The following is a 27,386-nucleotide window of genomic DNA, read 5'->3' on the forward strand; positions in this document are numbered from 1 at the left end:
ATGGCTGTTGGCAGGTGACCAGAGTTCCTCACCACAATGTTACCTGAGTGTCCTCATAACATGACTGTTGGCTTCCCTGAGAGTGAGTAATCGAGAGAGCAAGGCAAAAGCCACACCATCTTTTATGACCTAGCCTTGGAAGTGACATGTCATCACTTCTAGCATATTCCATTGGTCACCCAGACAAACCTTGATACAAGGTGAGAGGGGACTACCCAAGGAGGTGAATATCGGGAAGTGGAGATGATTAGGGGCCATCTTGGAGGCTGGCTATCACATATTATTATACCTCCATCAGTCTGGTATACCAGGGGCCCCCAAGGTTATGTTAACCATTCTTCTGCCCTGTGGCAAGACTAGACTTGAATGTGTCTCCTGGATTCTCCAACCTGAAGTCCCCTCGCTTTCCCACCTGTCCCCACCCAGTCACCAGGAATGGAGAGAAATATGTTCTTCATCTACTTCCTTCCCACACCTCCTGTCCAACATTCCTTCAAGGGCCTTGGAGTCACCTACTTGGGGGCATCATCAAAACTGTGTTCTGAGATGTCTTAGTCTCATGGTAAAATTTTTATAATGTCCATAAGGCCAGTGGTCCCAGAGCTGTTTGCCCTGTTTTATAACCAGTGGCCCACGTCCAAGGTGAGGGAAAGGCAGGGGTGGCGGAAGGGTGGCATCCTAACACCCCCTCCTTCCTAGGCCTTGGATATCAGCCCCAGCCTCTGGTGCCATAAATGAATTCTCTACTTTCTGACATGGTCTTGGACTGGATTTGGGAATAAAAACCCCATGACGTGATACAGATGTGACTGTGGCTCGGAGCTGGAACCAAAAAAAAAAAAAAAAAAAGGAGTAACCAGATAAAGAAATCACAGACATAATTCTTTCTCCTCCCGTGTGCACTCCCTTTTCAACTTGCAAAGCTCATCCATGACCTAAGGCCTATGTGTTCTGTTTTTTATCTTGTGCTTACTAGTAGCCAGTTTTATTTTCCAATAGGTCACTTAAAGAAACATTATTTTTGGCCGGGCGCGGTGGCTCACACCTGTAATCCCAGCACTTTGGGAGGCCGAGGCGGGTGAATCACGAGGTCAGGAGATTGAGACCATCCTGGCCAACATGATGGAACCCCGTCTCTACTAAAAATACAAAAATTAGCTGGGCATGGTGGCATGTGCTTCCACCCTCAAGATCTCATAATCTCCCAAAGGCCCCACCTCCTAATATCATCACGTTGGTGATTAGGTTTCACCATATTAATTTTGGAAAGGCATATTCAGACCATAGCAATTTGAATCTTCATTCTTTTTTTAAAATTTAATTTAATTTAATTTAATTTTAAGTTCTGGGATACATGTGCAGAACACGCAGAGTTTTTGTTTTTGTTTTTGTTTTTTGTTTTTGTTTTTTTTTCTGAGACGGAGTCTCGCTCTGCCACCCAGGCTGGAGTGCAGTGTCGTGATCTTGGCTCGCTCACTGCAACCTCCACCTCCTGGGTTCAAGTGATTCTCTTGCCTCAGCCTCCCAAGTAGCTGGGATTACAGGAATGCACCACCACACCCAGCTAATTTTGTATTTTTAGTAGAGACAGGGTTTCACTATGTTGGTCAGGCTGATCTTGAACTCCTGACCTCAGGTGATCCAACCATCTTGGTCTCCCAAAGTGGTGGGATTGCAGGCATGAGCCACCGTGCCCGGCCTAGGTTTGTTACATAGGTAAAGGAGTGCCATGGTGGTTTGCTGCGCCTACCCACCCATGAATCTTCATTCTTTCATTCCTCTGGCAAAGTTCCCCTTAGAAGCCCTATGAAGCTCCAAGTGGTATAAAGCTCACCCCAGTGTGAGAATAATACAGCCACAGCCCAAGGATATGAACTTGTTAGCTGCTTGCTGGGTGACCTTGCAAAACATGTATCCTGTGTGGCTGCCAGGAGAGTGCATAACTCACATCTCCTTCAAGAGAACCTGCTGCAAGGAGCATGATTACCCAACAGCCTGCAGCAGCTGCCCCTCTGGGTCTGCTGCAGCTTTCATGGGACAGATAGCACGCTTTTCCTAGCCTGCTCCCAGTGGTGACTGGGCATGGTAGGGAAGCTAACACCAGGCTATTTCTGTCCTACGTGGGACCCCATCTTTACTCTGGGCCCAATCAGGACTTTCTCAGAGCTGCAGTCTGAGGCTCTTCCTAACCAAGCCATCTCCCTTCTCACTCTCCTTCACAGATGTCAGACCTGCATCACGGTCAAAAGGCTCTTTCTGCTTCCTCCTGCTCCCTCTCTTTTACCCTTATAGGCAATTTATCCAGTAAATGTTCTGCATCTCCAATTGGCCTTAGCATCTGTCTCCTAGAAGGCCTGAACTGACACACCTTTTCTGAGCCATAGGATCCATGCTCATCCATCTTCTCCCCCAACCCTAGGATAGCTTAGAGCTGTGCCTGATGGTGTTAAAATTCTCCATCATTGCTAAGTGGTAAAATAGAAGTGTGGGTTTCCTGTCAACACCAGAGGACATGGTGGATTCCAATTTCAGCTATACCCAGAGGTTAGGGACAGCTGCTTCCCAAGCCCTGGGTTTCCATCTCACCCAGGCTCTGCCTCAACCCCATGATCACTTCCCAGTCTCCATATCCTTCATCAAAGAGGGAGTTTGGGGACAGACAGGAGCCTAGGGCCTTAAACTGGGGATGAGAGCCCTGGGTTCTAATCCAGTCCCTGCTGCTGGCTTCCCTTGTCTAAGCTGCAGTTACTCCATCTGTACAGCAGGACTTTGGCTTGGCTGGCCTGGGTGGAGGGAGGAGAACAATGGCTGCTTCTGGTTTAAGAAATGCTGTGGCAGCTGGTGAGGTCCAAGCTCCTTCCTCTGCATGTTAAGTCCAGACTAAATGGTATAGGTGGGAAGCTCTGCCTGGAAGGATCAGGCTGGGGGCCAGGCCTAGAACCATGTCCTGACTGTGCTCTGACACCCACCAGCTGTGGGGTGTTGGGCCTGGGCTCCTGAGGTGGCCTGGGCTCCTGAGGTGGCCATCAGCCCCAGGAAGGGCAGCTCCCATTCAGCCACAGCTTTGCGAGATGCCACAATCGGGGAGGTAAACAGTGGCAGAATAGGCAGGTCGGGCTGCCCTGGAGGTGTTCACAGGGAGCCACAGGAGTACAAGGAGGAAGGACTAGCCGCCAGGGGGAGGCAGGGAAGACTCCCAGAGAGGTATTTTTGTGCTGGGCTTTGTAGGATGAGTATGAGTTTTCCAGACAGAGAAAGGGAAAGGCTTTCAAGACAGAATACAAAGGCCCAGAGGTATGAACCTGTGTTAGATGTTCCAGAAAACATGGAAAGTGGCAGGACTGGGGGTCAGGGGAGTGGTGGGAGAGTAAGCTGTCCACAGAGCAAAAAGGACTCCAAGGAGGATCTGGGTTCTACAACCTATTACCCTAAGAGGTAGATGCTTGTCTTATTCCTGTTTTACAAATGAGGAAACTAACGCCCAGAGAGATGGAAGGGGGCTCTGATGGGAATGCACTGGGCGGTATCAGGACCCAGTCAGGCCTGGGAGCTAGAGGCCAGGGTGTCCTCTTCGTACTGTGTGCAAATGGCAGGGACCAGGCCCTCCCCCAGCTCCCACCCCCACCCCCATAGCCATCTGACTTCAAGGAGCTCAGTCCCTCCCCTCCCACCTCCCCCAGTGTCCTTGTCCTGCTGATATCACGCACACACGGAAGAGAAATATGCGAGATTCCAGAGAGGCCAGAGTGTGGAACCCGGACAGATGCTGCTGGCCCTGCCCCCAGGCTGCCACGCCTCCAGAGCCTCTGGGTGCTGCCAAGGGGGCTCTGGAATGTGTCCGAAGCTTCTGGCTTCCTCCATGGTGGGCCACCCCCCAGGGCCTGGGAAAGCTAGGGAAGCTCCGAACACCCAGTCTGCCATTCCGCCCCTGTGTGGCTCCTGCGGGACTTGTACTGCCTGAACGTAGGGGTGGGAGTGTATAAGCTTCAAGACAGCAGGGCCAGCCCAGCTGCTTTGCTCTCAGGGGCCCAGATAAGTAGAGCATGAACTCTGCAGCCCAGGGACAGGGAAGGGGAACCAAACCAACACGTTTATCACCTTACTTAGAGAAGGAGCTTAGAAGTGTGTGCGTGTACATGCATGTGTGTGTTGTAGACAGACAGACACAGACAGATGGTCCGAGCCTCCACCCTCGCTAGCCCCAGGGGTAGCTTGTGCGCCGCCTGCTCTGCACATGTGGCTCCCAGCAGCTGCACATTCCATCAGTGACCAGCTGTGGCAGCAGCTGTGGAGGTGGAAAGTGAGCGCAGATGGGTCCCAGAGGAGCGGGGGAGGACGGCAAGGGGAGGACAGGAAGGGCCTGGGATGAGCAGGGGGTGGGGGGAGGGGGAGGCAAGGAGGCTCAGACTGTTCTCAGGATGGAACATGGAGCAGGAAAGTGGTGATGGGGCTGCCTGACATCTGGGTGTGGCACAGAGAGCCTGCAGAGGTCCAGGACAGGCCCAGCACACCCCGGCTAGGTCTCGGCATGTGGGTGGACCAACATGAGTCTAAGGAAAAAGACTGCGCAGTTGGATCTATGGGTCTGAACCTGAGAAAAAAAGTCTGCATTTGAGATATAAATTTGGGAATCATTGGCTCCTAGAAAGAAAAGCCAGGGAGTAGGTGAACCACCTAGGGAGAGAGTGGATGGAGACAGAGGCCGAACCCAAATGTAACATTAGAGCACCCACTCTCAACACCAGGCATCGCTCTCTGCATCTTACCTCATTTAACCCTCACAACAACCCTGTGGAGTGGCTTTGGTATCATCCCATTATACAGATGAGAAAACCAAGGCATGGAAAGGCTACTCTTGTCGTGGCTCACTTTCTGTCTCACTGTGTGGCCCTGGGGATGTTTCTGTCCCTCTCTGGGTCCCAGTGTCCCTAGGCTCAAAGGCAGGATAAGGTCCTGCAGAGGGAAGACTGAGTGGCACCTGGGTGCTCCAGGTCCCTTCTTGCCCCTACTTCATCCTGGGCCATGGGCCAGGAAAGTCCTTGTATGTCTCTGCTGTTTTTCCAGGGACCAGGAACCACCTCCTTCCCAGACAAGGTGGAGGCCTTCAGGAGCCCCTCAGTTCCCCTCCCCATCACCAGACACTCAGCCAATATTTACCAAACACCTACCTGTGGCAGACACTGGTAGGCATCGGGAGGTCACAGTGAACAACCCAACATGGTTCCTGCTTTTACAGGGATAACAGCCCAGGCCTCACACAGACATAAACTATTCCACAATTAATAACCACCAACCACCACCCTGGGCATCTCTGTGCCAATCATCCTCTCCTCTGAGACCCCCCAGATACCTCCACCATGCAGCAGTTAGAGGCTCAGTGTCTGCCACAGTGGTCTCTGGAATCCTGTTCCAGTGTATAGTCTATGTGCAAGCCAACCGTTCAAAGCCCAGGCCATATCAGTTTAGTGATCTGAATACCAGCCCCAAGAGCAGACGGGGCTGACCTAGTGTGGGCTCAGTGATAGAGAAAGTATTGCTGCAACTGAAACCTGTTGCTGAAAATCTCCAGCTTGCTCAGCTCTGGGACAGAGAGAAAGGAGCAGAGGGTAGAATAGAGGTCCCGTCTCGTCCTCCCTCCCTTTGGACTGAGGCTGCCTGCTACTCCCGGGCCTCTCACCCTTCTCCTTACTTCTGACTCCCTCTCCATCAGTGAGCAAATTCCTCCTGAGGCTCTGCTGGTGCCTGGAGTTGCGTGGGGTGCCCTCTCTCATTGACCTGCCCCTCTTTTTTTTCTGGTTTTTTTTTCGCCCTTAGAGATGGGGTCTCACTCTGTTGCCCAGGTTGGAGTGCATTGGTGCAATCAAGACTCACTGTAGCCATGACCTCCTGGGCTCAGGTGATCCTCCCACCTCAACCTCCTGAGTAGCTGCTATTACAGGCATGAGCCACTGTGCCTGGCTGACGTGCCCCCTTTTTAAACCTGCTTCCGCAACCCTCTACCCCAGACACTTCCCAGTCCATGACATCCTGCCCTTGCCTCTGCCTCCCTTGCCTCCATTCATTCATCCCAAGGCATCTGTGATCTCCTGATCACACTTCTTTCCTCTTAGAGCCCCTGGACTGGTGACCAAGCCCTTTTGCTCGGCTCTTGGTTGCCTTGGTCTCTGGTGCTCCATTCTCGCAGGATTCTCCTCCTTCTTCCCAGAGAATCTTGGCTATTGTTTCCCAGGGTCCTAGCCTAGGTTCTCCTCCCTTCTGGATCTCAACTAGCTTCTTGGGACAGATATGTCATGTACCCCATGTCTTCAGCCACCAAATCTCTCCTACAGCCCAGACCTCTCCCTGGGTTCTCCTCCTGGGTGTGCACTAGGTCTCACAAACAGCATGGCCATAGTGAGCTCCTTCCCTTCTCCAGTGTTTCCCCTTGGTGCTTGTCACCTTCATACATTCAGTCACCCAGACAGGAACCCAGTATCACTCGAATCCAGTCCTTATTGCCTGGCCTATTTTAAGAGTCTCCTGATTGGTCTACCCAGCTCTAATGCAGGATGCAGTGGTTACCAGCATGAATTCTGGCGTCAGACTGCTTGGTTAGAATCCTATTTCTACCACTTAGTAGCTGTATGATCTTGGGTAAGTTATTTAACCTCCCTGTATTTCAGGGTAACTTATGAAGAAAAGAGGTTTAATTGGCTCACGGTTCTGCAGGCTGTACAGGAAGCATAGTAGCATCTGCTTCTGGGGAGGCCTCAGGGAGCTTCCAGTCATGGTGGAAGGCAAAAGGGGAACAGGCACGTCACATGACAAAAACAGGAATGAGAGGAAGCGGGGGAGATGCCACACACCTTTAAACCACCAGATCCGTGAAAACTCACTATCATGAGAACAGTACCAAGGGGATGGGACTAAACCATTCATGAAAAATCCACCTCCCTCACCTCCCACCAGGCTCCACCACCAACACTGGGGATTACAATTCAACATGAGATTTGGATGGGGACACAGATCCAAACCATATCACCATTCTGTTGATATTCCATGCCTGTTCCTACCTCAGGGCTTTCCACTTGCTGTTTCTTCTGCCTGGAATCCTCTTCCCCAGATCTTCTTAGATTCCCTCTCTCCATTCGGGTCTCTGCATAAGTGATTCATCCTCAGAGATGATCTCCTGACCCCTAAGTAAAATAGCCACCAATCCCCCAGTCACCCTATGTCTCCATCTCACTTTATCTTATTTCACAGCATCTATTAATATCACTGACATTACATTATATGTGTTGCTATATGTTTGTCATTGTAAGCTCTGGCCCCTGCAACGTGAGAATGGCCCAATAAAAATGGCAAGAAGTCTCTCGTGGGTGAGTGGACAAGGCAGAAAGTGGTTGGGGATGAAGCTGGAGAGATGCGCAAGGGCCTGAGCTTAGGGGATGGTACCTCCAGTGTACCCTGAACTGCCCTGGCATGATTATTAGTATTGCCTCCTTTCACTCTCAAAGGTGCCCAGGTTATTACAGCTGTTCTGTGTATAGGACATGGTAAGCAGTTGGCATTTTATTTCAAATGGGATGTGAAGCGTGTGGACGGTTTTGAGCAGGAAGTGACATGATCTGACTGGCATTTTAAAAGGATCATGACCAAGTCCTTGAAACACTCTTTTGGCTCCTGCCCACACCCTCACACACACACTCCACTCTCCTACACTGCCCTTTCAGTCTTCTCTGGCAGCTCTTTCTCTTCTACAACCTTTAAATCTTGGAGTTTCTCCAGACTAGTGGTTCCCAACTGGGGGTGATTTCTCCCCCAAGGGACATTTGGTATTTTATCTGGAGATATTTCTGATGGTCACAACTGGAGCGGGTATAACTGGCATCCAGTGGATAGAGGCCAGGGAGGCTGCTTACCATTCTACAATCCACAAAACAGCCCTACACAATAAAGAATGATCTGGCCCAAAATGCCAGTAGTCCTGAGGTTAAGAAACCCTGCACCAGATTAGCACCATCCAATAGGAATATCATGGGAGCTGAATATGCAGTTTAACATTTTCTAGTAGTCACATTTTTAAAAACCTAAAAATAAAACAAGGCAAGTTAATTTTACTATTTTATTTAATCCAATATTTATAAAATATTATCATTGCAACATGTAATCATAACAAAAAATATCAATGAGATAGTTCACACTTAAAAAAATTCTGGTGTGTATTTCATACTCACTGTACATATAGCAATTCAGACCAGCCACATTTCAAGTACTTAATAGCCATGGGGGGTTCGTGGCTATTATATTGATGGCATAGCTCTAGGCTCAGTAGTGGATAATATATCACAATGTTTAAGAGCTGTATAATTGGCGGGGTGTAGTGGCTTACTCCTGTAATCTTAGCACTTTGGGAGGCCAAGGTGGGAAGATAGCTTGGCCCCAGGAGTTGAAGACCAGCCTGGGCAACATAGTGAGATCTCATCTCTACCAAAAAAAAAATTTTTTTTTTTTTTTTGAGACAGAGTCTTGCTCTGTCGCCCAGGCTGGAGTGCAGTGGCGCGATCTTGGCTCACTGCAAGCTCCGCCTCCCAGGTTCATGCCATTCACCTGCCTCAGCCTCCCGAGTAGCTGGGACTACAGGCGCTCACCACCATGCCTGGCTAATTTTTTGTATTTTTTAGTAGAGATGGGGTTTCACCGTGTTAGGCAGGATGGTCTCGATCTCCTGACTTTGTGATCCGCCTGCCTCAGCCTCCCAAAGTGCTGAGATTACAGGCGTGAGCCACCACACCCCGCAAAAATTTTTTTTTTAATTAGCTGAGCATGGTGGTGTGCACCTGTAGTCCGAGCTATTCAGGAGGCTGAGGAGGGAGGATCACTTGAGCCAAGGAATTCAAGGTTTCAGTGAGCTATGATAGCACCACTACACTCTAGCCTGGTGACAGAGTGAAACCTTGTCTTTATTTTAAAAAGAAGGGGGAGTACTGTATAAGGTAATAAAGCCTAATGTTTTGGCTCTGGAGCTGAACTGCCTTGTTGAATTCCAGCCCTTCCATTTATTGCCTGTTGGCCTTAGGTAGAGTTAGTCTACCTCTCAGCCTTTGTTTCTCACTTGTAAAGTGGGGATTATAATATTACTACTTTATCGGGTTGTCAAGGATTAAATGAGTTAATATTTACAAAAGACTTAGAATAGTTTCAGGTTTTATAATAAGTGCTCACCAAATGTTAAGTATTTAGCTAGGCCCCTGCTCTGTCTCCATCCACATTTTCTGAATGATCCCATCTGCTCCCATAGCTTTAAATGCCATCAGTTACCTAATGACGTCCAAATTTAATATCCAGCTGAGACCTCTTTTCTGAACTCCATATCCTCTATTTAACTGTGCACTATATTTTGATGATCCAAGACATCTCACATGAAACGTCCATCATGGGGCCCTTGACCTTCCCCTGCAAATCTGCTCCTCTTCCAATCTTTGCTATCTCAGCCAATTACACAGGGCAGATATCTGGGAGGCTTCCTTGACTTCTGCCTTTCCAGGGAATGCATAGCACATTGTGCAACTTCTCTGTTGGTTGAGGTTTCCACTGACTGGCATGTGCCCACAGAAGTGATGTGAGTGCTGAGGGCATTTGGAATGAGAGTCCATAGTTGTGGCTGGGGCGACCACCAGGGCTTCCTGGTACTGATTGCTCACAACAGTTGCGCCTACCAGTATGTATTTGTAAGTCTGTCCGTGTGTATATGTTTGCATACCTGGCCAAATGGTTGTGTCTGTGGATGTGTGTGGACGGGGGCACAGGAACATTCTTTCCCATCAAGTAATCAAGTGTCCCCCAGCAAGCAGGCCTTGCTGTGGGGATGGAAGCACAGTTATTTTCAGATGACCAACCCGATTCTCCCACTTGAAAGGGTGTCTTCCCTCAGGGCCTCACCTGGCGGCAGGTAAAAAGGAAAATACTTCTCTCATATCTAACCCAGCACACCAAGACCTCCTCTATCTCCTCTTCCCTGCCCAAGAAGTCCACCTCCAGGATGCTCTCATGCAGCTTCCTTTGGAGCCTTGGGAGCTTCTCTGAGGTACTGGGCGCCTGAGGATGACCGGTGAATCTGAGAACTTCCCACAAGTCCCCCTCCCTAAGGACAGGGCAGCTAGAGCCCTCCCTGAGTGAACAGTTTGGTGGGTTGCCAGAAGCAGAGGCCCCAGGAAGAGAGGCTGGAGGGTATCTTCCCTTTTCCTCTCCTTCTCCCACTTTGAGGCCCGGCCATAGCGTCTAGAAGGAGCCCTTTCCTGGCCTGAGCCCAGGACAACTCGACCTCTGGTGACCTGGGAACTGATTCCCAGGGACAACCCACCACTGCCACCAAGCCAGGCCTTTAGGGACCTCGGCCAGACCCCAGCTTTCTCAGATGCGGTGGCCACAACTTCAGCCGTCCCTTTTGAGGGTGACTGCCACCTCTCAGAAGTGTAAGTGTCTTCCTCTTGCCCCCGCCACACTATTCCACTTGCTTTGGGCCCCTACGGAGTTGCTGCTGGGGAATTCTTGTTGAGGATCAGGCCACAACCACCACGACTAACCTCGACAAACTTGATGTGTCTGCTGCCTCCAGAACACCAGGAGGCAGGAGCGCGCGGGGTTGACCCTTGCGGAATCCCGGGCATCGAAGCGGCGCCTCTACAGGCCAGCAGCGCCCAGGCGACCCAGGGACAGACAGGGACTCCTGGCTTCCCCGTGGGGCCTCCCAGGGCACCTGCCCAAGGCCACCCAGCGCGCGGCAGCCGAGACAGCGAAGCAGAGCCGGACCTCCCAGCCGTCGGTGAAGGCGGCGACCGCCAAGGGCCTTCCCACGGCTCGGCGGCGCGTCACCGCGGGGGCGAGGGGGCGCCTGGGCGCCCGGAGCTGCGGCGCAGGAAAGGGCCCTGGGAAAGGGCGGCGGCGGCGGCGCCCCCGAGGCGGGGCCGGGGCGGGGCCGGGGCGGGGCCCGACTTCCCGACTGGGAGCCCTTGCGGCGGGGCTGAGACCAGACAGCCTGCGTTCGCCATGAAGCGACCCAAGGAGCCGAGCGGCTCCGACGGCGAGTCCGACGGACCCATCGACGTGGGCCAAGAGGGCGAGCTGAGGTAAGGGCCGGGATGCGGGGACTGAGCAGGCGGAGGGCGAGCGGGGGAGGGGGTTCGGCCCGACGGGCTCGCCAAGCAGGTGGGCCAGCCCTCCAGCACCGCCTGGGCAGAGGCAAGTGAGCGCGGGGGCCACAGGTGTCGGCGTGCGGGGTGTGTGCGGGCCGTGCCGTTACACGCACGAGTGCCTGGATCCTGCGCGCTCTCGGTCGTGCAGGGCTGGGGATGCTGGCATGGAGGTAGAGTTCAGCTCGGGGGATCTGGTGGCTAGTGGGTTATCATCTATCTGTTGAAGTGGCCTAGGGGAGGCCATTGGCAAGGAGTTTTCCCTGGAGATCTTAGAAAACTCTCATAGACTGATGGTACTCCAGCCCCTGTCCGGAATCTGCTGACGATGCAGAGTAACCCCATTCTTTCCCAATTTTATCCTAGTTTGGATGCAGTTTTCATGTAGTCCACAAATTATTTCAGGAAAAAGAAAATTTGTCCTCCTTTGAGCAAATTGGAGTTTGGATTTAGGGACTTAGTATTGAAGAAAATAATAAGCGACTTGCAAGGGCCTAGACTCCAATTCCAGTGTTCCTCCTATCGTGCCCCCATGCTGCCAGGGTCTTTCAGCTCCTGGTAGATAGTCTGACCTGCTTCAAACCTGTCGAACAAACTGCACTTGTATAGTTCCGCTACCTCGCAGTTCTGTGAACTGTCTAAGCTTCAGTTTCCTTATCTGTTAAATGAGCATGAATAATAGAACCTACTTCATAGAAGTATTGGGAAAACCAAATGAGGCAAAGTATGTCAAGGGCTTAGCACAGCACATGCTTAGGCAGACACCATGTGATTCCCAGCACCCTGAAAGAGCTGCAGGGCTGACAGGGAGTCTGCAGACCTGGGTCCCGGCCCCAAATCTGCCACCAACTCACTACGTGGTCTTGGGGCATTGGTTTCCCTGACAGAGTCTGTCCTGAGTCTGTTTCCCCATCAGTAAAACAAAGACAACAGTGGAAAAGAAAGGGATACTTCATCTCTCTTGGCTCATCTAGACTTGACTCTCTAGAACAGAACTGGAGGGCAATTCAGTTTTTCTTTCCCTTTCTTTCTTTTCTTTTTCTCTCTGACACGGTCTCACTCTGTTGCCCATGCTGGAGTGCAGTGGCATGATCATAGCTCATGGCAACCTTGATCTCCTGGGCTTAAGTGATCCTCCTGCCTTGGCCTCCCAAAGTGTTGGGATTACAGACATAAGCCAGCATGCCGGGCCCAGTTAATTCTTAGGGATGTTTTTGAGGACATTTTGTAATTTTAGTGCCCTCCAGTTTTCTGAGATCCAAGGATCCTGCCTCAGTCACAAATCCCAGGAAAATGCCATAACAGATATTCCTCTTGCATCCTGTACATTTGTTTTTAGGGTGTATAATACAATTCGCTATGCAACATATTAGCCTTTCTTAATTGTTTAGCAGCAACTGCTATTTAGAAAGCAGTTATCTTAGCCTGTGCCTGTTAAGGGCCAGGAAAGGGCACAGCACCATGTGGTGGTGGTGGAGCGGGGTCTCAGATTCAATGGCATTGGGTCTTCATAGATCAGAGGCACAAAATTGATGCCAGAGAACTAGGCTGATCAGAGCTGGCTTCTGTCCTCCACAAGTTTGCAGCCCAGTCAGTGACCTGCCAGGTCATAAAAACACCATGGACAGGATGGAAAGGAGACAGACTGTGGGCTGTGAGGGCACTTAAGCAAGGAGAGGTCACTCTCAATCAAAGATGGCAAGGAGGGCTTCTTGAAGAGGGTAGCATCTGGGCAACTGCTCACATGAGGCATAAAGGATCAGTGGGCAGTTTTTTCCTATACATACAGCATTTCCTATATATACAGAGCCCATTTTTAGATACCGTTCTTAGAGGAGCAGACCCCTCTGAGGAGAGAAAGCAGTTGGACATCTGGCAGAGGCTGACTTATAGACGCCCCTTTGTGGCACTCACCAAAGGGCCCTCCCCCCAGCAGACATCAATGCTTCAATTCAGGGAGCACTGAACGATGCCTGCTGTGGCCCAGACCCCGGGCTGGGCATAGGGGGCCCAGATGTATCCTGCTCAGCCTCTGCCCTCAGGGAACTCTCAGGGAAGAAGAGCTTCATGTACAAAGAAAGCAGATAAACACTGACAAGGGCCGCAGGACAGAGGCAGCCAGCCTCTCGGGGTCAGGGGCAGGGCGCAAATCCCCCACACTCAGAAACATGAGAGTAAAGAGCAGGGTGTGTTCCACCGTCACTGTGGCATCTGCCTGGTGTCAGTCTGCCGCATCTGTGAAACTCACCCACAGAGCTCTCATCTCAACCTGGCCCCCTGACACAGGATGAGTCCAAACTGAGAGTACAGCCTCTCCTCTCCCTCTGCAAACATCTAATGAGCACCTGCCACATGTCAGACACTGAATCAGGGTCCTGTTCCTGCACAATATAAGGTGGTGGCCTTGGAGTCAGATAGACCTGAGTTTGAATCTTACCACCATTAACTTTGGCCAATGACTTTTACCCCTTTCTGAACCTCAGTTTTCTCCCATTCAAAATGGGAATACATTAGCATTCCTGCCTCACAGGATAAGGTTTGACGAATAACATACATAAAGTTACATAGCCCCCTGCTTTGGCACAAAGTAACTTCCAATAAACGTTGCTGTCAAAGCGGTCACCATTCAGTTGGGGGGCAACATATTTATGAGACAGCATGGTCTAATGAAAAGACCGGAAGTGTGAAGACTGGACTTACTGGAGTGATTCTTAACTCCAGTGTCTCTGTCACTCCACCTGTAAAATGATTATTTTTCCTAAATGTGAAATGGCCCAAAAAATACTTCACTTACAGGGCTATTGTGCAATAAATTAGACAAATGGATGTGGAAGTGCAGTATAGAACAAAAAGTACTGGCTCCGAGATCTACATGACGGGATGTTGTATATATGGGGTGCACTAGCAAAAGCCCCAGATTAAAAGCCACTAGAGGCCGGGTGCGGTGGCTCACGCCTGTAATCCCAGCACTTTGGGAGGCCGAGGCGGGCAGATCACGAGATCAAGAGATCAAGACCATCCTGGCTAATACGGTGAAACCCCGTCTCTACTAAAAATACAAAAAATTAGCCAGGCATGGTAGCACGTGCCTGTAGTCCCAGTTACTTGGAAGGCTGAGACAGGAGAATCACTTGAACCTGGGAGGCGGAGGTTGCAGTGAGCTGAGATTGTGCCACTGCACTCCAGCCTGGGTGACAGAGTAAGACTCCGTCTCAAAAAAAAAAAAAAGAGAAAGAAAAAGAAAAAAAAAATGCCACTACACTAGACCTGGCTGTAGTTCCGGATTTTCCTCTAATTTGCTGTGTGGCCTGGGGAAGATCCCTTCCCCTCTGAGTTTCCTCATTTTACAAATGGACTCAGTTCTCTCTGAGATTCCTTCATTTGGGACATTGTGATTCTGCCTTTGGCTGACACAAAATGATTAGGGTCATCTGCAAGGGTTCCACGGGGGAGTTCCCAGGGGAAGTCAGCACTGAGGGTGGTCAGGACCACCTGGAAAGCTTCCGCCCTATAAGAGACTGCCCCAGAATTCTGGCTAGGAGCCACTAGAGGCCTATGGAGCAGATCTTGATGGTCAACATATCTTCTCTGGGTCCATGAAAATCTGTGTCATTTTCAGATTCTCAGACAAGAGAATCCCACACCTCATCCCACTGTCAGGGCCAGATCGAGGGCTGGAAGGGAGCTTTGGCTGGGCTCTTGGGAACTTTAAAAATAAGGGAACTGGAGGGCTATTCAGACAGACAGGAAGTAGGAATTAGAAGGGAAACAATGCTGAAGTGGACCCAGAAGATGCGGATTCCCTGCTGGCTTTGCTCCTTAGCAGCTGGGTAGGCTGGGCAAGCTGCTTTAGCTCTCTGAAGCTCAGCATCCTCATCTGTAAGATGGGCTTTTGTAAGGCTCAAAGGAGGGAAAGACACATAATGTTGCCAAGAAACTGTAATGTGAGGTTTGCCTCTGAGATATGGGAAGAGGAGAAGGGGGGAAATAATACGACAGGGACAAGCTGACCAGGAGATTGGAAAAAGGGATGGCAGCACTGCTTTGCCCTGAAATGGATGCGTCAGCCTCCAACAGATGGTCCCAGCGGAGGGATCAGGCTGAGAGGCAGTGACGTGCGCAAGGCTAACCCAATACCCGGAGAGACGCTTTATCAAGCTGGGGGGAACAAAGGCCGTGTTTCTTAGTGTGTCTTGGCTCTTGGGGTTTGTCCCCAGTGAACCAGTGAGGCTTTGTAAACAAGCTGCCCCATAGATCTCAGGATCTGGCCATCCGAGCCCTGGACCTAGCTTGCTGGGTCCTCCCTCCCAGGAGCTATTACAGACCTCTTACCAGGTCGTCTTATCCAGATGTTTGGGTGGGAGATATCCTTTTCCGGATGTGTCTGGACAAAGCCAGAGACATAGCAGTAGGATTTGACAAATGCTATCTGGTCTCTTCTGCAACCTTCTCTGAGCAGTTGATGAAAATGATCCAAATTCAAATGCCAAAAGGGTAGTCACATGGGCTGGGACCCTTGTGTTACGTCATATATGCCCCCATTCCACAAAGTCCTAGGCCGTAGATTTTATGGTGCTTACGTCTCTGTTCCCCAGTGATGCCAAAGACATGGGTGAGAGAAGAAAGCTCTACCATGAGTTCTGCTGTATTCCAAGCCCTTGTTGAGTACTGAAGCTGCAATAGTGAATGTAACAGACATGGCTCATGGCCTCATGGAGCTTATGGATTTGTTGGAGAGATAGACATCAATCAAGTAACCATATAAATATAAAACAATGAACTGGCATAAATGCTGTGAAAGCAGGGTGCTAGGAGAGTATTGAGCAGGGGACACTAGTGGGAGGAGGAATGTTAGAAAAGGCTCCCCAGGGAGGTGCCATCTGAGTTGAGATCTGATGGGTTGTAGAAGTTACAGGGCAAAGGGACTGGGGCTTGGGGTGATGGGTGGACCAGAGATGGTGGACCTAGGCTAGGGGACAGTACATGCAACTGAATGAAGGAGTTGGTGCATTCACAGGCTGGAGCATACAGAAGAAGACGGTTGAGTCTAGAGGGGTTAACAGGGGCCAGTTGGACCACCTGAAAGATGGTGGCCTTGATCTTAAAAAACACTGGGGCCAGGCATGGTGGCTCATGCCTGTAATCCCAGCACTTCGGGAGGCCGAGGCGGGCAGATCACCTGAGGTCAGGAGTTCGAGACCATCCTGGCTAACATGGTGAAACCCCGTCTCTACTAAAAATACAAAAATTAGCTGGACGTGGTGGTGGGTGTCTGTAATCCCAGCTATTTCGGAGGCTGAGGCAGGAGAATCACTTGAACCGGGTGGCAGAGGTTGCAGTGAGCCGAGATCATGCCAGTGCACTCCAGCCTGGGCAACAAAGCAAGACTACATCTAAAAAAAACCCCAAAACAAACAAACAAAAAAATTGGGGAGCCACTGAGGAGTTTTAAGTGAGTGATATGATCAGATTTCAATGATCACTCTGCCTGCAGTGTGGAGATAGGCTTGTAGAGAGTAAAAGAGGGTGTAAAAGGACCCAACAAGAAGCTCTTGCAGTCATCCAGATGAAAGATGATAGAGGCGTAGCATTGAGAGAAGTGGCAGAGAGGTAGAGGACAGACGTGAGATGTATTTTAGACATAGCGTGGGCAGGTTTTGATGAGATGGGGGTGAGGAGGAGGAGGAATCAAAGACAGTATCAGCTTTCCACCTTGCAGAACTGGGGTACCTTCACTGAGATGGGGAAACCCAGGGGCAGCAGGAGCAGGTGTGGGTGAAGGCCAGCTTGCAGATTCCTGTTCAGATGTGTGGCGTTGTGTCTTCCAAAACGGCAGGGGAGTTACCTTGTTTGTTGTTTGTTGGTGTAGTGTCTGCCCACTGGAGCTGAGTTGAGGAAGGGCTGGGGTCTGGCTGAGTGCACCAGCACCCACCCAGGCCTGAATAGGGCCTTAGAAGTGTTGGCCAAATTAATGATGCCTCAGTGGACCCAGCGAATTCTCACCATTCTAAGAGAGCTTCTGAAGCAGAAAACCTTCAGAAGGGTTAGCAGTTGGGCTGGAGATTATTTTGGTCAGTCTGGGCAGGAAAAGCCCCCCAGAGCTGAGCCTCTTCTCTGTAATGGGAGCTCCTGGGGTGTGAGCAAACATCCATCATTCAACCGTGGCTGCAGAGGGAAGGCCCGGAGTGGGAGGAGAGGCCGAGGTCGGAGGGACGGGGCCTTCTGGGAGGCCAAGCCAGTGTCCCAGAGCATCCGAGAGGGGCCTGGGACCCAGATGCCGCCTCCCCTTCGCCCCCGGCCGCACCGCGTGGGAGGAGGCGGCAGCTGCAGGCGGGGCGGAGGGCGGGCGGCCGGCCCGCCCGGCCCGTGGGAAGCAGTGGCATCTGCTCTTTCCACGCTCGTTCCCAGCGGCTCTCTCTGAAACCCAACCCGCCCGGCCCAGCCCCGCCGCCGCCGGCCAGTGCCCTCGCCCGCCCCGCCCCCGGGGATCGGGTTGCAGGAGCCGGAGCTACCGCGCCGCGGTGCGCGGTTCCCCGACGGCCGCCGTGAGGGGCGAGGGGCGAGGGGCGAGGGGCGAAGGGGCGAAGGGCGAGGCCGAGCAGGTCCGGACCAAGAGCCCAAAGTGGGCCCAGAGTGCATGAGAGGACTTGACCCGGGTTGAAATGAGCCCCCAGGAAGAAGGGGAGAGCAAGCTCCTCCTTCCAGGCCCAGCCTGTGGCTCCTCCTGGCCCGAGGTCGGCCCAGGCCGGGGAGACGGTCCCCCAGCCCTGAAAAATCAGCTTTTCTTTTCCTTTCCAGCCAGATGGCCAGGCCGCTGTCCACCCCCAGCCCTTCGCAGATGCAAGCCAGGAAGAAACGCAGAGGGGTGAGTGTCCGTCTCAGCCTCTGAGTTGCCCAACAAAGGGTGGCCATGAATCCCCTGCAGTCTGGCCGGGAGAACCCTGGGCAGAAACTTCACCATGAAGCTAACTGCTTGGGTTCAAATCCCGGCTCTGTCACTAGCTATCAGGGTGATTCCAGGCAAGCCTGTTAACCTCTCTGAGCCTGATTTGCTCCTTTGTGTAACTGGAATAATGACAGGGCCCACCTCAAAGGGCTGCTTTGCAGATTAAGTGCATTAATATAATGCTCTGAACAATAGCAGACACACAATAGGCCATTATGATTGTTGTTCCTATCTTCTGTCTCCTCTCTGAGTCCAGAACTTTCATCCCCCTCAGTGTGCCGGGGTGGGGGAGGGGACAAAAGAAGGGTCCCCACTTGCCGCTGTCATCTGTCCATCATGTTCAGTCCCACTTTCCTCCCAGGATGCAGCTGTGCTTCCGCACTGGGAGTCCAGACACCTGGGGTCTGGCAGAGAGCAGCCTGACACTCACTCACTGTAAGCCCTTAGGCAAACCACTTCCTTCCAGCCCTCATTTTCCTTATCTGTAAAATGGGGTCATATCTGTCCTGCTCCTGGTGTTCTGCTACCAGTATTGGAGGGAAGAATGAGAGTGTGTGGGTGGAAGGGCCCTGCAGCTAGAGAGAGCAACACGTGGGACTCCCCAAACCATCTCATGACCTCACAGATGACGGGGTCACCCTCCTGGCCCAGCAGGGGCCTCCAGGGCCTGCTCCAGCACCATGGCTGGTGTCCTCATTGTGATTGGCTGTGCCCTGCTGTACCAGTGGTTAAACATCTTGAATATCACCCCTGTAGACCAAGACAAGAGATCTGAGTTGTACTCCCAGCTCTGCGCTTTCTTGCTGTGTGACCTTAAGCAAATCACTGTCCTTCTCTGGGCCTTGGTTTTCTCCACCATAAAGTAAGACTAGATTGATCTCCCTCACAAAAATACTGTGTGGGTAGATATGAGTTGATGACCATCAAGGCACTTTGGAAACTGTGATGATGCACCTGTGAGTAACTTCTTGTCATGATTGTTTAGATCATAGAGAAACGGCGTCGAGACCGCATCAACAGTAGCCTTTCTGAATTGCGACGCTTGGTCCCCACTGCCTTTGAGAAACAGGTATGTGACATTGCTGACTGTGCTAGAGGAAATACTGTGTGGGTGGCAGATAAGGTTCGTTTCTCGTGGCATCTCTTGTTGATTGGTAGCAGCTGCCTGAGATGCTGTGATCATTTACCAATATCTGTCACTGGCGAGGGTAAAAGGAATTGAAATTTATACTTAGGTGTCTCAGGTGGCTTTATGTCTATCATCCCATTGAACTGACTCCTCAAGATGATCCCAAAGGGTAGGGATTATTATGCCCATGGCACAGGTAAGGAAACTGAAGCACAGAGAGGTGAAGTAACTCATACCAGATCACGCAGATGGTAAATAGCAGGGCACAGGACTGTGTGATTCTCAAGCGCCCATCCCTCTGCACTACAGACATTTCCAGAGTGACTTGAAAGTGGAACAGGCTGCTCAGGGAGTGAGCACTCTGCCATCGAGCATATTAGGGTGGGGGAACTACAGTGGGGAATCAGACAGTGGACTCAGCCTCAGAGATTCTCACCCTATGCACCAAGGCATAGGTCACGGGTTCTCTGCCTTCCCTTATGCTGATGAGAACAAGTCAGTCATCCCACAGATGTTCACTAAAACCACCACAGGACCAGCCATGAACTAGACCTAGTATCTGCCCTCAAGGGACTCCCATGGAGCGTCTGATCTTCAAGCTTCACCTGGGAGGCTTAGGAAGCATTTCCCAAGAGAGAAAAGAGGAAGAGCAAGTGGTCTGGGGATAAGATCTTGGGCACATTGAGTCTGAAGTTGAATTCCCTGAAGAGCTGGTTTAAGAGGCACTCTGAGGATTGTGGCTAAAGCCATGGAGGTGACAAGCCCCTCTGCAGGGAGCAGCAGAATGCGAAGTGACACAGAAGGGACAGTACTGTGTTAAGAGACGGCAGAGAAGGAGGCATGGTGAAAGGACAGCCCAGAAACAGTGGTGTCGTGCAAGTCAAGGGAGGAGTGGTTTCAGGAAAGATGATCGGCAGCTGTACAGTGGACAGGTGGTCTGAGAGGAGAACTGAAAAGAATGTTCTAGATTTGGAGAACTTGGCCAAAGCAGAAGCCCATTTGCAGGCAGCAGTGGGGTGGGAGGAAGGTGAGAAAATCGAGACAGTGAGTGCTGATGACACCGCACAGCGATGTGGTCAGCTGCAGGCTCCACCCTTCTGTCTTCTGTACCCGCAGGGCTCTTCCAAGCTGGAGAAAGCCGAGGTCTTGCAGATGACGGTGGATCATTTGAAAATGCTCCATGCCACTGGCGGGACAGGTACTCATGCTCTTCTCTTTCAGGCATCATTCATACAACAAATATTTTGAGGCTGGGCCCTGGGGATACGCTGGTGAGCAAAGTCCACACGCTGCCCACTCTGAAGAGCTCAGTCAATGGAGGGAACATTTGCAAAGCTTCTCTCTCTCCTTTCAGCATCTCCCTCTCCACTTTCAGTGTCTCCATTTGTCGCGACCTTTTCCTCAATTCAGCTCCCTCCAGTCTTAGACCTGGCAGGCGCTTTCTTCTGTAACAGACTGTTCCTATGGGTCCCACCCTTCTCCAACCCAGGACCTCATTAAGGATTTGCCTGAATGAGCTAATTCTCACTGGGATCCCAATCTGACCCCCCTGACCCCAGGGAGGAGCCTGGTATCCTACCCACTGGTCTAGCCTTCTGGGCTATTGTGGGGTCCTTGGCAGCACTGGGGTGACATATGATGCTCACCACAGGTCTCAGGATTGTAGCAGGACACAAATTAACTCATTTTGTTATTTTAAGCTCATCAGTTACAGTAAAGTAAGGGAACAGTGGCTTTAAAGACACTTCCAGACAAATAGAAATTCTGTCTACTCAAAGTTTCTCTGTGTGTTTGGTGATTTCAAAATTGGGAAACCTTGAAAGCTCCAGAGGCCTTGGCCACAAAGACCTAAGTTCCAGAGACCTAACTTACTACTACAGAAGAGGACAGTAGCATTTTAAGTGGCCTGTTCTGGTGCTTCTGAAGCCTCAGTGTATGTCATTGTCACCTTGGGGCAGGCAGAATCAGGAGTCATCCCCCGGAGATTCTGAGGCAGTAGGTCTGGATTGAAGTTTAGGAGTTTGCAAGTTTAACAAGCCACCCAATTATTCTGGTGCAGGTGGTCCATTTGGGAACTTCTGCCAAAGAAATGCATTGCTAAGAGTGGAGACTTCCATCTCTAATGAACCAATGAGGGAGATTCAAATTACATTTATGGTTATCCAGTGAAAAGAAAAGTAGTGACTAATATGTGGACATCATTTGACAGTTTTAAAATGCTTTCACTTGTGTTATTTCATTTGATTCTCACAAGAACCTGCAAGATGGGGGTTAGTGTTACCATCATTTTCTGACTGTGAACTAATGGGAAGACAGAACTGTGGTTCACGGTATAGGCTTTAGATTTGAATTGGGCTCTACTGGTTACTAGCTTTATGACCTTAGACAAATGATTTAACCTGTCCCTCAGTTTCCTCATCTCTAAAATGGGAATAATTAGAGGGTTTTATAAGGATTAAATTAGATAACTTGATGAAATGCTTAGTAAGAATTCAGCAAATGTTAGTTAGAAAAAAAACAGCAGGCCGGGCGTGGTGGCTCACGCCTGTAATCCCAGCACTTTAGGAGGCCGAAACGGGCGGATCACGAGGTGAGGAGATCGAGACCATCCTGGCTAACATGGTGAAACCCCATCTCTACTAAAAATACAAAAAGGATGGTGGTGGGCACCTGTAGTCCCAGCTACTCGGGAGGCTGAGGCAGGAGAATGGCGTGAACCCAGAAGGCGGAGCTTTCAGTGAGTCGAGATCGCACCACTGTACTCCAGCCTGGGCGACAGAGCGAGACTCCGTCTCAAAAAAAAAAGAAAAAAGAACAGCAAAGGCCAGGCACGGTGGCTCACACCTGTAATCCCAACACTTTGGGAGGCCGAGGTGGGCGGATCACCTGAGGTCAGGAGTTTGAGACCAACCTGGCCAACATGGTGAAACCCTGTCTCTACTGAAAATACAAAAACTAGCGCTGTGATGGCGGTCGCCTGTAATCCCAGCTACTTTGGAGGCTAAGGCAGGAGAATCTCTTGAACCTGGGAGGCGGAGGTTTCAGTGAGCCAAGATCGTGCCACTGCACTCCAGCCTGGGGGACAGAGCGAGACTTCATCTCAAAAAAAATAAAATAAAAAAAAAAAGAACAGCAAACGCAGAAAGGTGAAGAGATTTGCTTGAACTTACATGGCTAAGTGTATAGCAGAGTTGGTTCTCACCCACAAGTTGACCTGACTCCAAACATAGTCTCCAGCTGAGCTGTTCCTCTGTAGGGGCCATGAACCAAGGACTAGGTATTTGCTGCCATCGTCATGAGACCAGTGCTGGCTGGGGTTGTTGTGTCTGCCTTTGCCCAGAAGGTTGTCAAGAGAGGAACAGGTATGGAGAGGCAGTGAGGATGTGAATACTTGTACAGGAATTCCGTTCACCTGGTTATCCATCAAAGAGAGGGTCCCTGTCCGATAACAGCAGCTGAGGATCACAGTGGGGTCTTGTTTTCCAGATTGCCTTTTGAGCCAAGGGACAAACTCAGATGCCAACAAGGCCAAGCCAGTAATAGAAGTGATAGCTAACTTTTCATTTATTCAGCATTTTCTGTGCACTATTTTAATTTCACCCTCACAACTCTATACAGTAGGCACTGCTATATCCCCATTTTACAGCTAAGGAAATTGAGGCACAGAGAGATAAAGAGACTTGTCCACAATCAGGCAGCTAGTTAAGTAGCAGAGCCAGGATTTGAACCCAGCTCTCCTGGCCTCCGACGACCTCACACTTCACTGCTACACTACGCTGCCTTCTCCAACGGGCATCCTCACTCTGATGGCTGCTGCTGCCACCTCCCTTCCTGGGCATCTGCCCCTCTCAGCAGGCAGGGTTGTTCTACACCTCCAAGTGCACAACCTTTCATATCTGTCAAGTATCTACTTCAATGAAGTTATCTTGGCCACAAAGTTTTTTCTTTGTGTTAATCATGAATTGTGATGAAAGCAATATTTTACATTTTATAATGCTTCATAGTTTAATGAATTCATTTGATCATTATAACACATCATCCTCCACCCCAGGAAGGGATTTTTGTACTCACTTTGCAGATGGGGAGAAGGGCTCAGAGAGGCAGGGTGACATGGCCATGGCTGCCCAGGGAGTGAGTGGAGGAGGCAGGTCCAGAACTCAGACAGTCAGACCCAGGCTCCATGCTTCTCCCCACATTTGGCATGACCTTCATCACACCTCCCTTTGCAGGATTCTTTGATGCCCGAGCCCTGGCAGTTGACTTCCGGAGCATTGGTTTTCGGGAATGCCTCACCGAGGTCATCAGGTACCTGGGGGTCCTTGAAGGGCCCAGCAGCCATGCAGACCCCGTCCGGATTCGCCTTCTCTCCCACCTCAACAGCTACGCAGCCGAGATGGAGCCTTCACCCACACCCACTGGCCCCTTGGCCTTCCCTGCCTGGCCCTGGTCTTTCTTCCATAGCTGTCCGGGGCTGCCAGCCCTGAGCAACCAGCTCGCCGTCCTGGGAAGAGTGCCCAGCCCTGTCCTCCCCGGCGTCTCCTCTCCTGCTTACCCCATCCCAGCCCTCCGAACCGCTCCCCTTTGCAGAGCCACAGGCATCATCCTGCCAGCCCGGAGGAATGTGCTGCCCAGTCGAGGGGCATCTTCCACCAGGAGGGCCCGCCCCCTAGAGAGGCCAGCGACCCCTGTGCCTGTAGCCCCCAGCAGCAGGGCTGCCAGGAGCAGCCACATCGCTCCCCTCCTGCAGTCTTCCTCCCCAACACCCCCTGGTCCTACAGGGTCCGCTGCTTACGTGGCTGTTCCCGCCCCCAACTCATCCTCCCCAGGGCCAGCTGGGAGGCCAGCGGGAGCCATGCTCTACCACTCCTGGGTCTCTGAAATCACTGAAATCGGGGCTTTCTGAGCTGCCCCTTCACCACCCTGCCCCAAGGAATAAGGAAGGTTCTTTTACCAGGAGCCCAAAAAAGGGCACTGCCTTTTCTGCTTTGCTCCCTGGACTGGCTCATATGTGAAGGCATGTTCTCCAGCCATCGGAGGCCCCCTCCTGCTTCAGCCCATCTCTCCTCCTCACTGTTATCCCAGCTTATCCACCCAGCTCTCCTGGAGCTGTTCTGGTCTCAGAGGCTTGGTTCCATTTCTTACCTGCACAGATGAGTCCTGGGAGAGACCCTCAGAGATGCGCCCAGACCCCTCTCCTGCCCTCTGCACACCAGCAGCAGGCATGAACCTTAGGTCTGAGAAAAAGCTTTAACCTGCAGGGCACCAGGACCCAAGGCAGGCTGTTCCTTGGAGCGGTCAGACCCCAGTCGGGAGCAATGACTGACTGGCTGCAGCCTTCCCACGCCAAGAGGCTGGAACATAGTGTCTGCCTCGCTTCCTGGAGATAGTAACTGAGCAGGGGCTACAAAGAGGTCTCCTGGGAACCTTGTCTGCCCCTTCCCACCTGTTCTTGGGCCACACCATCACACTGAACCACAGGACAGACCCTTTCTCCACCACAGCCAAGGCCTGGAGACTGGGGGCCCAGCAGAGCCTGCTCCCACCCTCCTCCCAGCAGCAGACACCCACCCTCTCACTGACTAACAGGTCCCTGCACACAGCTGGCCTGATAAACCCAGCTGGGAGGTTTCTAGGCAGCAGCAAAACTCTGTGACAGGGTGTCCTCACACCAGGCCCTGGACAGCTCTCCCAGACAGGAGCCAGGGTTGAGCAATGGAGAGCCCAGCCCCCGCATCTTACAGTCGCCATCCTCCAGGCGTGTGGTCCCTCCCAATTGGGTGCACAGTGCAGAGGGGCCGTGGCCCCATGTGATGGTGCGCAGAGAGGAACCTCTTGGGATTCAGTACCAGACGTCTGTGCTGCCTGGTTTGCATCCGGCTCACAGAACCCAGACTGCTGGAACAGCCAAGGGCTGTCAGGCTGGACAAAAATAACTGCGAGGAGGGACAAGAGAAAGGATGATTCGAGGCACCTCAGCCCTTCAAGGTCATGCAGTGGGTCGAGGGCCTGAGATTCTGTTCACCAGGACTCCACAGAGCTGGCTCTGCTCAGAAGCCATTTCATTCCCCGGCTCCACCCTAGGCCACTTTTTCTAACAGAGGAAACAAATGGTCCAGCGATTGTTCCCAGCAGGACAGCGGAGCCTGGACTGACACCCAGTGGGACCAGTGTTGCCACACCAGTTGATAAAACGCAGAAACCCTTCTGTACTCATTGGTAAATATCTACTCCCCCAAGTGACTCCAAGTGCCCCCCCACCGCCTGGCACTTCCCCCAGGACTCCTATGATCTGGTTACTGCCCAGCCGATCCAAGGCTGTGGAGTCCCAGAGCCAGCAGTTCACTGATGCTCATTCCACACTGGTTAGATACTTCAGTTGTCACCCCTGGGAAGATTCTCCCACCTCCTCCCTTTGATGGAACCACCCTCCCCAGAGGCTGCATTGTGGAGACTCCATGGACTGAAAAGTGAGTTTGCAGAGACCTTGGGGAAAAGAGCCCTTTCAAAGAAGTGGATAAGAAGGAGGAGATCATTGAGTGACCCAGAAAGCTCTTTTGAAAAGACAAACTCCTCAAGGAGAGATAAAGAGGAAAGAACCTCTTTCATTTTTAGTGTGAGCTAATACCATCAGACTGCTGTCCTCCTGGACCCATCTGAGATGTGCAGTAGCAAGGAGAGGGGGGATCATTTTAGAGAGTGGGTCATTCGCAGGGAGTGCTCCTGAGGGAGGCAGAGGGGAGACTGTGGTAGAAGGAAGACAGAACTCACACATGATCCCAGGAGTGGGGACAGGGACAGAGGAGGTAACAGAAGGCAAAGGCCAGTTTCCCCTTTATCATGAAGGGGCCCACTCAGGACAGGAACAAGGACAACTCCTCCTCCTCTCCTGCTGCTCCTGGGATACCAGGTCAGTGATGTAGTCTTGCAATTTGGCAACTTCCCAGCCTGAGAATCCCTAGTGGGGCTGTGGGAAACACATTTCCACGTTGCAAGTATGCAACTCCAAAGAATCTGTGATGCCACTGAAATGAGGTGGGAATGACCCAGCTCTTTCAGCATCTTGGTTGAACTTGCTTTCATTGTCCCTGGGATATTGTGGAAGGAAAGGTGACTATGTGATCTGATTCCGTGGTCAAGGACTTGCATCTTCTGTTTCTATCCCCAAGCCTTCCTGGGGTCTCCAACTCCTACCCCATTGCAGAGGTTGTTGCGGACATCCAATAAAGATTTTTTTTTAGTGCTTTTGGAAACTTCCAGTAGATTCTACTTCTAAACTATCTCTGGATTCCATCCACTTCTGTCTGCACCCACAGCCAACCTGGCCAGGCCACATCACCTCCCCGAGATCACTGCCCTGGCCTCAGAAAGGTCTTCCCTCTTGCTTTGTCAATCAGTTCTCAGTAGCACCAGAGAGAAATTGAAAGCTGCAGGTCATATTGTATCATCTCTAGTTTGAAAACCTCACTCTGTTACCCTATTATTCTAAAGGTCTTCTTTTGGTCCCAGCCTCACTTCCAGCCTCATTTCTTGCCAGTCCCAGACTTGCTCCCTGAGCTTCTGCCACCTGGCCTTCCTTCATTTCCTCGACATTCCAGCCTCGTTCCCACCTCCAGCACTTTGCATATGCTGTTCCCTTTGCCAAGAATGCTCTTCCCCTACCCTGTGCGTGGCTGAGTTCTTCAGACCCTCAGGCCTTAGCTTCAAAGTTGCCTCCTCCAAGAGGCCTTCCTCGACTACTGTACTTGTGGAGTTCCTCTATCACAAGGCCTCTGTTCTTTCCCTTCATGGGGAATTTGCCACTGCATATCCATTTTTGTAATTTACTTGTTGGTTGACTGTCCCTCCCACTCGAGTGTAAGCTCATGAGGCCAGGTGCCATGCCTGGTTCACTCTCCACTCTGTACCCAGCATTGAGCACAGGGCCTGGTCCATAGTTGGCGTTCAAGAAATACTTGTTGAAGAAGTGAACTGAGAAGGTGAGAAATCTTCTGGACTCATGCTGTGGATGGTCTGGGCCCTTCTAGGGATGAGCCCCCTGCTGGCCAACTTTGCGAGGAGGCTGCAGAGCAGAGTGAGAGCCAGGGCCAAGGGACTGGAAGTTCTGGCAAGTGGCCAGGAGGCCCTGGCCAAAGGCAAGTGC

General features: G+C 51.5%; 1 protein-coding gene and 1 long non-coding RNA gene across 3 annotated transcripts in view; one reads left to right on the forward strand and one right to left on the reverse strand.

The window, feature by feature from the left end:
• The window catches only part of LOC129039781 (uncharacterized), a 30,851-nt gene extending 19,942 nt beyond the window's left edge, over positions 1-10,909 (reverse strand). The window contains exons 1-2 of the long non-coding RNA XR_008503484.1: positions 10,566-10,909; positions 7,053-7,175 (exon numbers count right to left, since the gene is read on the reverse strand). This is a non-coding gene — a long non-coding RNA (uncharacterized LOC129039781). The remainder of the gene's footprint in view (positions 1-7,052; positions 7,176-10,565) is intronic.
• Positions 10,910-10,951: 42 nt separating this feature from the next.
• Positions 10,952-26,496, forward strand: HEYL (hes related family bHLH transcription factor with YRPW motif like). Of its 2 annotated transcripts, none has more exons than XM_054493643.1 (5): positions 10,952-11,108; positions 17,970-18,036; positions 19,103-19,186; positions 20,363-20,444; positions 23,476-26,496. In XM_054493643.1, the coding sequence occupies exons 1-5, from the start codon at positions 11,029-11,031 to the stop codon at positions 24,147-24,149; spliced, it is 987 nt and encodes a 328-aa protein (XP_054349618.1). In that variant the 5' UTR covers positions 10,952-11,028; the 3' UTR covers positions 24,150-26,496. The 2 variants fall into 2 exon arrangements, with proteins under 2 accessions (XP_054349618.1, XP_063521772.1); XM_063665702.1 differs by having other exon boundaries at positions 11,013-11,108; positions 17,974-18,036.
• The last annotated feature ends 890 nt before the right edge of the window (positions 26,497-27,386 follow it).

This window comes from Pongo pygmaeus, chromosome 1 (genome assembly GCF_028885625.2).
Source record: "Pongo pygmaeus isolate AG05252 chromosome 1, NHGRI_mPonPyg2-v2.0_pri, whole genome shotgun sequence".
NCBI classification, from domain to species: Eukaryota; Metazoa; Chordata; class Mammalia; order Primates; family Hominidae; genus Pongo; species Pongo pygmaeus.

Bases quoted from the DNA above. Each gene is read 5' to 3' on its own strand.
- HEYL (XM_054493643.1), top strand. From the start codon at position 11,029: ATGAAGCGACCCAAGGAGCCGAGCGGCTCCGACGGCGAGTCCGACGGA. The intron at 18,037-19,102 runs GTGAGTGTCCGT...ATGATTGTTTAG, and splicing joins CCAGGAAGAAACGCAGAGGG to ATCATAGAGAAACGGCGTCG. The intron at 20,445-23,475 runs GTACTCATGCTC...CTCCCTTTGCAG, and splicing joins CCATGCCACTGGCGGGACAG to GATTCTTTGATGCCCGAGCC.